This window comes from Pterocles gutturalis, unplaced genomic scaffold, assembly GCF_000699245.1.
Source record: "Pterocles gutturalis isolate BGI_N339 unplaced genomic scaffold, ASM69924v1 scaffold26107, whole genome shotgun sequence".
In the NCBI taxonomy this organism is placed as follows: domain Eukaryota; kingdom Metazoa; phylum Chordata; class Aves; order Pterocliformes; family Pteroclidae; genus Pterocles; species Pterocles gutturalis.
In genome coordinates this window covers 4,961-18,740 of record NW_010113672.1, presented here as the reverse complement: position 1 = coordinate 18,740, position 13,780 = coordinate 4,961, and the positions used below count along the sequence as shown (strand labels likewise).

Sequence of the window (13,780 nt, the reverse complement as noted above, 5' to 3'; positions counted from 1 at the left end):
CTCTCTTTGTATGGATTTCACCTTTCTTGAGACATCATTGCTTGCTAGTGTTTTCTTACACACCGTAGCTATGATTTACTTGTAACTTCATAGAAAGATATATCACTCAGAGAGAAGAGTTTGATCTGTTAAAGATGCCTTCTATTAATGTCACCTGCCACTTCAGCATGATCTCTTTAGCCTTCTTCCTATAAAGTTGTATCCCAAGCACAGTGACAAGTCATCTCACCTCCTCCCATAGCCCCTCCTGCCCTCGCTGTTTCAGATGTAGATGTGCTATCTTCACAAGCATGTAAACAAAAACACTAAAACCAAAACAGTGTCTGAAGGCTAGGAACTTCCTAGTTCTTAAATCTTTAATTTCTAATAAGGTAATATTAATTAACTTACCTGAAGTTTAGTGTCATACTTTAAGAAAGGGGATATCTGTAGGAGATCTATCTGTTGGTAGCTAAAGGAGATACTGAGCCTACTATCTAATTAGAATTCAGAGATTCTTAAACAACTTTTAGTTAGTTGGAAAATAGATATTTCTAAGAAAGTTTAAAGCTAAAGTTTTCTAGAGGTACTCTCGTATGTGCATGTATAACCTCATCTGTGGTGACTTGGACATGCCAGTTACCATGGAATAGAAGTATTTTCTTAGTATGAATGACTATGGTTGTACTGATCCTATGTGAAAGATAATAGCTCTGCACTTAAGTGAGGTATTCTGTATTAAAAGGATCTAGAAGATACAAAATGTTCTTAAAGTGTTGAAGGCCGTGTTGCAAAAAGTTCACAGACTCCTGTGAAATGTAACTAACACAAAAGTCCAGGAACATGGTAACTGTAAATTAATGAAATATTTGTTAAAAATGGAATCCTATGTTTGTGGCGATTAATCTAGGGTCTGCAGACGGAGTAAAACTTACTTGGAAGGATTGGACATGCCATACGTAAAACTGATAAAGACGTTAGAAATACAGTGTTACATTTTGTATCATTATGTATGCTGGGAAGTGATTTCAATTGTGGCTTAAAAGAAAAATAATAGCAATGCTTCTGATCTGTGCTGGAGATGGGATAGGAGACTTGCAATCAGCTGAGTGCAACTGTAAATCTTGTCTTGTTTTTCCTAGTGGTTACAATATAATTATACTAACATAACTCACATTGTTTCCAAAGCTCCTGGTATGTATATCTAACCATGTGGCTATGCACTACCCTGCTAATGACTTTTGCAGAGCACTCAAGGAATTTCATTAAAGTGCGTATTGTTATTTACATATTATACAGGAAAGATGAAAGGAAGAAAGAAGGGATGTTCCTTACCTTTAACCTTTATCTTGCTCATCTGTATCAACGGGCATGCAACTACTGACTTAGATGACAGCGAAGAGGAGGATGTTCTGGGTAAGAGGTTCCAAAAATGACACAGAAAACACTTTCAAATAACAAAATGTACTGTGTTAAAATGCACTGTAGATTTAATTCTGTACTTGAAGATTTTTCTGGGAAACTTTAGGAAGCGAGACTAAGCTAAAAATGCACTGGTTTCTAACTAACAGGTAGATGCTCAGAATTTTGTATTAAGCTGTAGAAAAATTGCCTTCTATAAAGGCTTCTGTTTCCCATGATTTTTGGGAAAACTAATCCCAAACTTCTAATCCTAATCAAACTTTGTGTTAGATATCAAGATTATTCCCTTAGAGCTCTGCTTTAAAACCCATGGAAAAGTTCAGTGTTTACGAAAAAGAACATACAGCTGGTAAACTCAGTTTTTATCTCCCCATGCAAACAGAGCAGAAACATGAAGAATACCATTGTAGATTGATGTTACTCTGTGCTGTACACAGCTCTCTTGAGTCACAGTTAATTTGCAAAGTTTGAACTAAAGATTACTGCAATTACGGCCCAAGTTGTTTTTCTGGGCCTTGAAGAAGCTCTTTGTATAGCCCCAAGTGATCTGATGTTGCTGGATAAATAAAAACTCACCAGTTAGAGATTTTTGTTAAGAAAAATAATGTCAAAAGTGTGAGTTAGAATGGGGGAGGTTCTGGGATTCTTACCATTGTAAGATTGTTTACTTTCACTTTATTGAAATTAAGTAATGTGGATCAAACTTCTGTACTGGATATCATGGTGAAACATACTTTGATTTCCCCCAACAATTTTGAGAAAGCAGATGAGGGAAAAGTACACTTTTTGGGCCATACTGAAATATTCTTCTTTCCTTTGAGAAAATTGTTTAAAATTGCGATCTCTTTCTTAAGCTGCAGAGAATTATGCAGTGGATACTTCTGCCATATGATGGGTCTGATTTTGAAGCCTAACCGTGGATGAAGCTAAGGGGAGCCTTTTTTTTTGTTGGCTCTCTACTGAATCTGCCCATGTCTTGTCCAATTTCCAACCAGTTTATTTCTCTCTATCAGTCTTTTGCAGCGGTGTTCCTTGAGACGAAAATATTAATTGTGCACAATCATGCATGTAGTGCTTTTGGACCAAGTCACAATTAGTCACTACAGTTTAAGACATGTGCCGTTCCGCTTTAAGCACATGTGTAGCGTGGTTGTGTAGTCAAGACTGTTTCATAGAGAATAAATTTGTTTCTCTTTAACCCTGAAGTACATCAGCACCCTTCTTGTTTCAGGGCAAAGTCCCATTTACCTTTGCTCTCCCCTGCAACTCTTAGTTTTGTAAAAATCCTTAGCCTAAGCTTGCAGGTTACAAAGGCCAATTTGTATGTCTTTAACAACACCCTTCTTCACCAGAAGAAGATATCTGCTGGATTAATTATTTTCCTCTACTTACTTTCTTTGTAAAAGACACTAAGAAAATAATTTCAAGGAAATTAAATAGTCTTTTTATTGGGCATTATTTTATCACTGGTTATTTTACAACCAGTCATTTAAGTTTATACAACCAGTAACTGATTTAGTATGAGGAACAGTTCTGAACTTTTGGGCTTGTATACCAAAGTAAAAAACAATAAAATGTGATGCTTAGAAATTAAACTAGGACCCTGTTTTTGTGACTACTGAAGACTCAGTTGCAGTGTTTACAAAAAATATTTTTTGCAGTACTCTGGTTCTACAAAATTATTGGATTGATGTTAATGAAAATTATATTTGTGGTTTCTTAAGAGTGAAATTCTTATCTCAGTGAATTTAACCGTAGAAATTTTCTAGGCTGCAATTTCTCTGATAGCATTTATTTTCTAAGGTAGGTAGTTATAAAACATTAACATATTTTACCCTGGAATTCAATAAATTTCAGGTATTAAAGGATAAAGTTGTATGCATCCATTGTTTGTTATGTCATACTTTTGGATTGCATTGGGTACAAGTGCTTTGTGAATCTAAGAGGGGCTTGTTGTTAGCATTTAAATTACAGTAATAATTAAGGTTGCAAATCAAGTCCAATGGGATAAAAAGGATTCACAATTTGTTCTCTTCTGGCAAAACCTGTCATTTTTCCACCAATAAATTAGGGTGATAACAAAAATAAATGATATAAAAATAACTAGTTTATGTATATTGTTCAATAATACCTTATGTGGTTGGGAGCACCTTATTTGATGTTCCAAAGCCTGAAGAAAATTGCTCACAAGTTGAATGTGCTTTTTATTAATATTCAAAAGTTTCTCAAGAATAAATGTGACTACTTAAAGGAAGAGTAGAAAACACATGGGTAGGAAGAGCACTGAACAGTGTGTGGGTGGGAAGCTGTCAAAGTGACAAAGATGGGAGAGAGAAGAAACAGCTATTCACTAGTGACAAAGTGTTTAGTATTGATATCACTTATCAGAGACATTTACAAGAAAGCCTGGATAGATGATAGCACATCTTTATAATCAAGGGTGACCACAGAAAGTCATATAAGGTTGAGAACCTATAACCTAGGCAAACAAAACCAGAAAGTATTTTACATAAAAGGTCAGAAATATTCCTGACCAAGTTTTATTTTCCCAGTTTAATTTATATCTATCATTTTGAAAAGCAACCGTGCGATAATACTGTTGTCTTTCATATCTATTGTGCCATAGGTATAATACAGAATGAGTTCACTTTCTAATTAAAATGATGCATTTTTAAGAACCAGCCCTGCAGGTTATTCTTAAGAGTCTGAAAGTTAAGTTAGTCTTTTGTTATTCCTACAGCCAGGAGAAAAAGTATTGATTTTACTTGTATTAGTGTAAGAGGATTAGAGACATTATTCGCCACTTCTGGGTTTGTAATATTATACTGCTTACCAGTAAAGTGATATCAGTGCTGTGTGTTGATCATATAAGGTCCATGTGCTCAGGGCTACAGCATGATTAACTGCAGATTTGTAGAGCTCTCCCAGTGAAATTACTGCATGTTAGTTGATAGTAGCTGTTTATGTGTTAAATAGCCATATGCTGAGTTGCAGAAGTTGCCACATGAATGACAGTAAATGTGAGAATGGCTGTGTTGTGTAGGAACAGTCTTGGCCAGTATCCTGTTTCTGGCAGTTGCCAGGAGTAGGAAGACTGAAGGAAAGGAGGAAGAAGATAGTGACATAAAGTATCTGCACTAAAGTCGTGCTCATTGTGAGCCATTTCATTAGCGTTACTTTGCACTTACCAGAAACTATGAAGTGGAAAGATTGTTAAGACAGAGCAGCAGACACTTGGCGCCTTCTGTTATGAAAACCTATGTAGCTGATGTAATGAAGTCGTTATATTAAAAATTAGAGGATGGAGGAAAAGGAGAGGAGAGGAGGCTTTCCTTTGCTTTATTTTGGTTTTAGTGTGGCAGCTAATCACTTCTTTGTGACGGTGAGCATCAGCTGTAACCATTACTTAATGTATTTCTAGTAAAACAAACTCAATTTTCTTGGTCAAGGGTAGTACAGTCCTATAGATTTCTAATCACTTCTTTGTGACGGTGAGCATCAGCTGTAACCATTACTTAATGTATTTCTAGTAAAACAAAGGGTCAAGGTCAAGGGTAGTACAGTCCTATAATTATATAGATTTTCTAAATTTATTTGGATCAGAGGCCTAAATTGGATGAGTAATAAGTATCTAACAAGGCCAGATCCAATGTGGGGGAATAAACTCATTTTATTTTCAAAATGACAAATGCAACATGCTATACTTAAGAAAGAGTCAGTGCACTCATAAAGTGGAAAATATCTGTTGAAGTATCTGTGTAACAAGGTTATATTTGCTGGAAAGTAAGTGAAAGTTGCTGAGCATTACAAAAATCATGCGATGTTGTAAAAAAACCAAGGGAAGTAATTCTGTGATGTATTAAGAAAAAAACAAAGGTTAATTATTTCAGTCTATTTGGCACCAGTAATTCCTCAGGTAGAGGATTCTGTTCAGCTCTGGGCAGCACCCTTTAGCAGTAATCCAGACCAACAGGAAAAGACCCAAAGAAGAGGAAGACTTGATGGTTTTACATTGTTCTGTCTATGCGCTGAAGGAAGTATGAAATTATTTAATATGTAATAAAGAATATTTAGGGTGTATATTACAAAAAAGGCCTGTCTTGCAAGAAGGATAGTGAAATCCTGGAACTGTCTGCTTCAGGTTGCTGGAAATTTTACTTCAGTGGATTTTTTTAGGAGCAGTTTGGACACCTGTCAGAGAAGGTCTCAAGGCATTTATCCCACAGAAATATCGTAGAATCACAGAATGGTTTGGGTTGGAAGGGACCTTAAGGATCATCTAGTTCCAACCCCCGTGCCATGGGCAAGGACACCCTCCACTAGCCTGGGTTGCTCAAAGCCTCATCCAGCCTGGCCTTGAACACATCCAGGGATGGGGCATCCACAACTTCTCTGGACAAGCTGGGCCAGTGCCTCACCACCCTCACAGGAAAAAAAATTCTTCCTAATATCTAATCTAAATCTACCCTCTTTCAGCTTAAAAATGTTACCTCTCGTCCTGTTGCTACACTCCCTGATCAAGAGTGCCTCCCCATCTCTCCTCTAGCCCCATTTAAGTACTGGCGGGCTGCTATACGGTCTCCCTAGAGCCTTCTCTTCTCCGGGCTGAACAACCCCAGGTCTCTCAGCCTGCCCTCGTATGCAAGGTGCTCCTATATTTGGCAGATACGCTGAACTTGAATGAGAATCTCTGTTAAAATTGCTTCCAGTTCTAACTTCCCGTGTTTCTGTTGAAGAATATTCACTGACCTTCCTGACAGACATCTTCCCTAAATGTCATATCTTGTGTTCTTCACAGAGGACCTAAAAAAGTAGTTGGAACAATTTGTCCACTGTTCAAGAGCAGAGGAGGAGGCCTTATTCAAAGAGTTAGTTTTCTCAAGGTATATTCCACATATGAAATAAGTACAGGCAGATTTGTATCCATGCAGATCTGCTGGCTAAACATGCTTGCCTTCTCATCTGCTGCTTTTATCTGAGAAGGAAAGTTAATTTTATATCATCTGTGTGAGTTAAGTGTTCCCAGGTGTAAAATAATGGGGAAGAATTCTTTCACTGTTCCCGGACACAAGAATTATTTAGTTCCCATTAATCCCTTTGAGACTTTCTTCAGAGTCACTTGGTTATTGTTCAAAGTTGGAGGGTTTGGCCCCTGGGGGTTTCATGGGGTAGAGATTTTAGTCAAAAGTATGGTAAATTGCTAGCACTCCTAAGAAAATAAATGCTTGGTTGCCAAAAAGTGTGATACAAATAGTCAATTCTATTTGCAGCAGATGTCAGTACATCTGCAGTGGTGACAGTGTCACTGTGACTGCAGAGGAAAGGCCTTAGGAGGTAAGCAAAACAATTATTTAGTTCTGTAGGTTTGATGGGAAGTAGGCTAGGAGTTGAGATCAGACAGTTCCTAAGATAAACTCTACTAAGGCATTTGTTCATCATCTTTGTGTAGTTTTGCAACTATGTTTGCGCACTATTTCTGTTCTGATAGCCCACCACACTGGTGTGGCATAATGTAGCAGGCAAAATGAGCTGACAACCCCATGGCTTACATTCCTGTAGTTAGGAAACCTAGTAAGTTTTCATAACCTCTTCTAGACTGAACTGGGTCACTGACACAGATCATGTAGGACATCTCATTTTTTATGTGCCAAGAAAATAACATATTTATAAACCAGCTGCCAGCCCTCACTCCAACTGCATTTGAGTTGGATCTGTTTCTGTGGATCTCTGAGTGTTTGATTTTACCATTTCAAGAGTTATTCCAAAAGTTACTAACAGCTTTGATGTTTTGAAAGCATTTTTCCCCTGTTACGGAGTGGGAGAATTCCGAAGTTTCATTTTGCAATGCGATATCCTCTCAGCTTTTCAAGTTGAGCCTTTTAAAGTCCATTCCAAAGGATTCCCAAACCTGTTAGAGAACTTTAGACCTCTGAGATCCAAGTTGGAATCTCTTGTGACATCTAGATGCTAATTCTTCATGGGCTCAGGAAGACCCAGATGAGGAAATTGGCAAGAAACAAAATTCAGACATCTGTTTGGCAAGGTGGGCTCCATAGGAAGTTTACTTAACCTAATGTCTCTTAAAATGTTTCTTTTAGTTCATCCACTTCAGACATCTGTTTGGCAAGGTGGGCTCCGTAGGAAGTTTACTCAACCTAATGTCTCTTAAAAATATTTCTTTTAGTTCATCCAAATTTCCTATTAGGCAGTTTTTAATAATATTTTCAAATCTATTTTCCTAACTTCAGTATCTGTAAATCTAATTTCACTAATGAGGAAACAGGCACAGACTATTTTAGGCACTGAATATTTAATGAGAATTTTGAAATTAGTCATCTTAACCTGTATTTTAACACTGAATTGTTTGTTTTTGGAAGACCTAATTGTGTTCTACAATTTTTGGATTGATGTTAATTGTGTAATAAAGATGAATTTTAATGAGAATTTTGAAATTAGTCATCTTAACCTGTATTTTAACACTGAATTGTTTGTTTTTGGAAGACCTAATTGTGTTCTGCAATTTTGTGTTGATGTTAATTGTGTAATAAAGATTATGAATTTTTCAAGGATTTAAATGCTCTAAGTTAAAAGATTTTAGTGCTGAAAATTCTTTCTTTCCTGTAGGTTTAATAGTTATAAATGGCTTAAGTGGAATAATGTTAGTAAACCTTGTGTCATTTCATTTCATTTAAAGATTATATAATTAAGCCCATTTTTTATGTTAAAATTAGATAATCCACCAAGCAGGTGGGTAGTAGTAATACTAATTTCCTTTTTGCCATGTCATAAAGTATTATTTTTGTGGATTCTTTTAATTAAAAATTGGAAACTTAATCTAGTTAATGCAGTGATCATGTAAACTCTTGACCTCATCCTTTTACATAAGACAGTATGATGACCTTTCAGTTGTCCCAGATGGGTTTAGTGCCAGTAACATGTAATCTTATAGGGGAATGGTGCCCTCTGCAGGGCTGGCTTTCTTAGTTCATCCCACACTGCTCTGTCTTCATGAGCTGTGTTCACTGTTAGACGTGCATGGAAGAGAGCACAAGGGACCCTTTTTTTGCCTTTTTTTATGCGGGGGTAGTCACTGTGTCTTTGGGAGCTGCTGGGGTTTTCTCAGTGTATTTGTTGTTCGCTGTTGTTCACCAGGTCCTGTGACTAAGCCACTATCCATAGCTGTTTAGAGATTTATGATGAGGAGTTAAAGTTTATAACATGAGCTGTTTTGATTGAAAATTTAAACCACACATTTGGCTTGATTGAATAGAATTTGTGTTCCAACGCAGACGATTATTTTCTTTTTATGTCTATGTTTAGTGTGTTCAGAGCTTTACAGACAGATGTTATGAAGTGCCTCTCTAGCAGAAGACACAAGCAATCTCATTGTGAAGTTGTGCTGTGCAGTGAAACAAACTGACTTAACAGTTATTCTACTTCTCTTCTTTACTACAGGTGCTCCTTTGCCACCACTGAAACTAGGGCATTCAGTCTGTGCCATGAAAGCAGATGAAGGTCCTTGCAAAGCAATCCACATACGCTATTACTTCAATATTCAAAGCCGTGAGTGTGAAATATTTGAATATGGTGGATGCCATGGCAATGAGAACAACTTTCTAACACGAGAAGAATGTCAGAAGATGTGTGTGGTAAAAGGCTAGTATCCATTCTGTCATCCTCCTATCAGTTCTTCATTTCCATCTGTTATTTCTTATCCACAAACCATGTGACTTTTGCAAATAGAGGCCCTCTTCAGTTCCTATTAATACAGTAACGTGATGCCTCTAATTATGTACCCAAGCGTCATGTTGTAGTCATCTGAATTATTTTACATTGTGCAAACCAACATTCTCATTTGGAAAGGTGTGTGGCTTTTTTTAGTGGACCTGTGGGATAGAGAGCAATGCAAGAAAGCTTGTTTTCTAGCTAGAGCCCTGTTTTGAATGATTTCGTAAAGTGAAGTTGATTTTGAGGCTGGGCTAAGCTGGGGGGAGGCAGCACAGATGTTCTTTGTTATTTTCAGAGTATCTAAGACAATTTTTTAATCTCAGGTTTCTCCTTCACTTGAGAAGCTGATACAAGCTGTCCAAAATCTTGGACATATGCTCTGATTCAACATAGAACTACAGTAGTAAAAATTCTCATTAAATGTCAGTTATAGCTGTTTGTCATAAAAGATTTGTTTTGTTGATACCTCATGAATTAATCATTAGAAATAGGAAAATGAGATGTAAAATATGATACACAGCAGAATACACAGAAAGTGCCTTGTGCTATTAAAAATGTACTCTATAATTAATTAAGGTTTTCAGTCTTGTGGAAGTAACCCATTCCTGTTCCTCACAGGAGTGTATGAAAGAAGATTTCTTAAAATTTGAAGCTAATGCCAGTGGAGCTCAGGTAGTATACCAGCTATGTGGTTTTTTTTTTTCCCCAAGTGAATTAATCTATTGGATATTAATTTGTTTAGACTTTGAGGTAAGATAGGAGGATTCATTCTCAATAGAAGGTACTTTTCAGTCACATGTGCCTTGCCCAGCAGCAAAATAGATAATTAAGTGTTCCTGAGCTCAAGACAGTGATGCTGCGCAATCGTGCAGTAGAGAGCAGTTTCCAAGTTACTCTGAGGATGGGCAACATGATCAGATGAAAATTGTTAATCTTTCCTGCCTATTACAGATGTACCCTGGTAGCACCCTATTGCTATGCAGATCTTGGTAGCTGTCACTTTGCCCTATTTTCATAATTTGTTATAGCTCTGGGCCTTTCTGTAAAACTGGAAATCTACTGATGTGCTAAAGGCACTAAGCTGGTTTGCAGGATATAAATTTGTACATTGTACACTTAACATAGGTCACCTTCAAGCACAGCAATTTCATGTATGTTACCAAAAATACTTCCAGAATTTTCATATGAGAAATTTTGTTTCAGAAGCTCCTTTCTGGGTTTTCTGACCCAAACACACTACATATATATGTAAGACAAGCTGATTTATAGCATCATGCTTTGTCTGTAATAAACGTGAAAGTTTCTGTTACCCACCTCCCGTCCTTCTAGAATTCATATCTATGTAGTATTTGTCAGGCCTTAAACCTGTTGTGTGGTCTATAAAACAAAAAATCTGTATTTCCGGATAAAAATTACTATTAATTGTCTCACTAAATTTATTCTAGACACCAAAGTAAGTATCTGTCTCCCATCTCGGTGTCAGAGTAGTGACTGGGGCTGATGTGCAAGTTATCCCAAGTAATATTTTAATAATGTTTGTTAGTTATAATGCTTCTAGTCCTCAGAATCTGCAAACATTAACTAATCACAGTGGTAAGCCAGGTACTGTAAATAAGCAATTTATTATCTTCTCTTTTACTATCAGAAGGTGGTAAGGTAACAGAAAAATAGGTGAAGTCTATAGACTGTGTTACAGTCAGAGCAGGGAGTACAGCTCAGGGTGTCTGGCATTTACTTCACTGGTAGGTATAATCTCTTCGGTCTGTTTGAACTATAGTCTTGATGCTATATTATGTAGTCCTACTACCTATTTACACTTATACAAGGTTGATCATGTTTTCCAAAGTTAACGGTGATTGAAATTAAAGGAAAAAATGCTAAAAAGATTTTGCCCATCCTCCTTAACAGTTATCCCTGGTCTTGATCCCTTTGATTCTTCCAGCGAGGAGACTGCATGCATTTTCTTTACTAACTATTAAATCAAGGCATTATTTACCACTCACACCTATTTTCTGACCTGTTAGCACTACCATGCATTTCTGTTATTATACCTGGCACTACAGACAATCCACTCAAAAGAATAAAAAAAAAATGAAAGCAGATTTCAATTATTTTTCTAATCAATTGTTTTGCTTTCAAACAATCGCATGTTTACAAAACTATCAAGATAAAAAAAAAAAACCACTACAAAATTTCACTAACAACTTGTCAAAGTGAAAAAGATCAGATCATTCCATTCTTTAAGTAAATGGCAGTTTTTCAGTGCATTTTACTCTTAAGGATTAATTTTAAATTTGGGATTCAGGATGTGAAGATAGCTCTTCTTTTTCTACCACCAGACTGGGTTTTGGTATTTTACATCTGGTATCTGTTTTTGGGTTTCATCTGGACCCATAGCATTTGTGCCATGCTTGAAGCAGGGTTGTTTGCAGGACTGCAGCTGCCAGGATCTCGTTCAAAACATGTGACTTCCTGGTAATTTGGAGTGTTTGCCTGAATTCCAGTTTAAAGGCGAAGACAGAGGTCTAAACTGAAAAAGGTAGGGTTGATGGATACAGAATTCGGAATGAAAAGTATCCAGAAGTCATGGTCAGGTGCCATGAGTGAAGTTCTACAAAATTATTTCTTCTATCTAATGTTGCTATTCTGACTAATACCATTATTTTGATTCTGACATAGATGTTGGATCAATATCTGGAACAGATCTTCTGGATCAAATCCTGTACTGGCATATAATTGCCATAACTCCATAGAATAAAACTCAAAGTTACTTAAAATGAGAACTTGCTTAGTGTCTACATCTTTGTACTCAGCCCAGGTACATTATTTGGTGTATGCATACTAGTGGTCCAAGAATCTCCAAGTGTTGAATCTGCTCTGAAGAACTGGAGCAATAAAGGCTCATTATTTCTGTATTCTCTGAGTGAATAACAGCAGATAAAATGGTTTGGTGGCACACATTGGGCTGTCAACCATCAGCCATAAAACAAAGTAAACTAGTAAGTTAACCTGTTTTTGCCAACATAATTCAGTAAAAAAATACATAACTCGGTAGTTTCTGTTTGTGAAATCCATCTCTGTCTGGGCAGTCTTGCAGTATATGGTTTTATTCATCTTAATATTTCTAGTATTTATTACTACAGGAAGATCACTGTTTAGTAACTATAGAAATTAGGTTGAAAAGATAGTATGAGTGATAGGAAAATGCTTAAAAATAAAGAAAAATTTAAGAGATACTCAGACACCTACCACTGTGAAGAATGCGAAGGTCAAGATTGGTAAAAATAAGCTAAGGGAAGTTGTGGGACATACAAATTACAAAGAAATAATGTGAATAGTCAAAGTGTCTGATTTTTCAATATTAAGCACAAATGCAAGAATAATTGAGCTGACATGAATGAATTGCCAGGTGCCTTAAATCAGAACAACTTCTTACAATTTTTGCATGAATAAGCCATCAAAGACAGAAATTACTAATTCCCAGAACTGGCTAAAGGCAGTAAAAGAGATTTCAGAGAATGCAACTACAGATTGGCCACTCCAAGACTCTCTAAGGCAATGTTCAGATTCCAGGTGCCTAGTTCTGACTCAGGTCTTCTAGAATCACCTGTATGTTTTGTTTCTTGTGCCAAATAATCACCACTTCAGGGAAGAAAAAACTACTTTTAAGAGGAATTTACCTAAATGCTCTGTTGTTACTGGATATGAGTAGAATCACAAATGTCATCACTAGCAGAAAGGTCCTATTTTTTCAAGGCAGTGAATGTATATCTTAGGCTACTTAAGCTTCTAACATGGGAGAATACCTACTGATAAAAGGTTCTGGACATGACAGCAATTCTAATTTTTATTATTTACACAGCAGATCTACTCAGAAATTGGTTTTTTTTTTTTTTTACAGAGAATAAATTAACTCTGCTGTGGATTTGGCTTTTTGACTGAAACCAGAAGCAAAAAGACACTGTTGACATGGTAGTGAGATTAAAATATTCTAGGCCTGTATAAACTCACAATAAATTCTTCCTGTGGAGAGATCTTATGCCAAAGTGTGATTGCTGATTTTGGCCTGAAGGAGACAGCTGAGTGAAAGTAGTGAATGGCCTGATATAGGTGTCCACAGTTTAGGTCATGGGTTTAAATGCTGAAGGCACAGCCTCCTACTAGTAGAAAGCACTGGAAAGATGTTAGAACAAATAATATGTCACTCTAAAGTGCGTGTCACGCCTTTAATAAGGACACCAGCTGCATTGTTCCAGAGACAGAAGGACACTGTATTACGACAGAATTTCTACCCAATAGATTTACTTTGAGAATATAACACAAGCCTTGTTTCCAGAAGAAAAAGAAAAAACTGTGGTAGGATTATGGCACATAAGGGCAGTACAGCTAATAATGCTAAGAGCTTATTGGTCATCAGTAGCATCTCTAAAAGTAGGAGCCACGGAAGGTATATCACTGTATAAAGGATGATTAGAAACTGAATTGCACTGAAATATGAGTGGAGAATAAACTGCTAATATTCCTTTCAGTTTTGGTCTGTGAAGAGATTTTTATAAATAGTGGTGGACCTTCTTGAAATTACAGAAAAGGTGAGGTTACAGATGGCTCAAGTATCTTCTGTTACTGCTTCCATAACAAGGAAAGGCACAGA

The 13,780-nt window shown here is 36.6% G+C and overlaps 1 protein-coding gene across 1 annotated transcript in view; it reads left to right on the top strand.

The window, feature by feature from the left end:
* Window positions 1-1,283: 1,283 nt before the first annotated feature.
* Window positions 1,284-13,780, top strand: part of LOC104462598 (tissue factor pathway inhibitor-like) — a gene marked incomplete at its 3' end in the record, with an annotated part of 17,307 nt that continues 4,810 nt past the window's right edge. Inside the window, exons 1-2 of the mRNA XM_010074595.1 lie at window positions 1,284-1,395; window positions 8,857-9,057. Coding sequence (XP_010072897.1) covers window positions 1,284-1,395; window positions 8,857-9,057 — 313 coding nt within the window. The remainder of the gene's footprint in view (window positions 1,396-8,856; window positions 9,058-13,780) is intronic.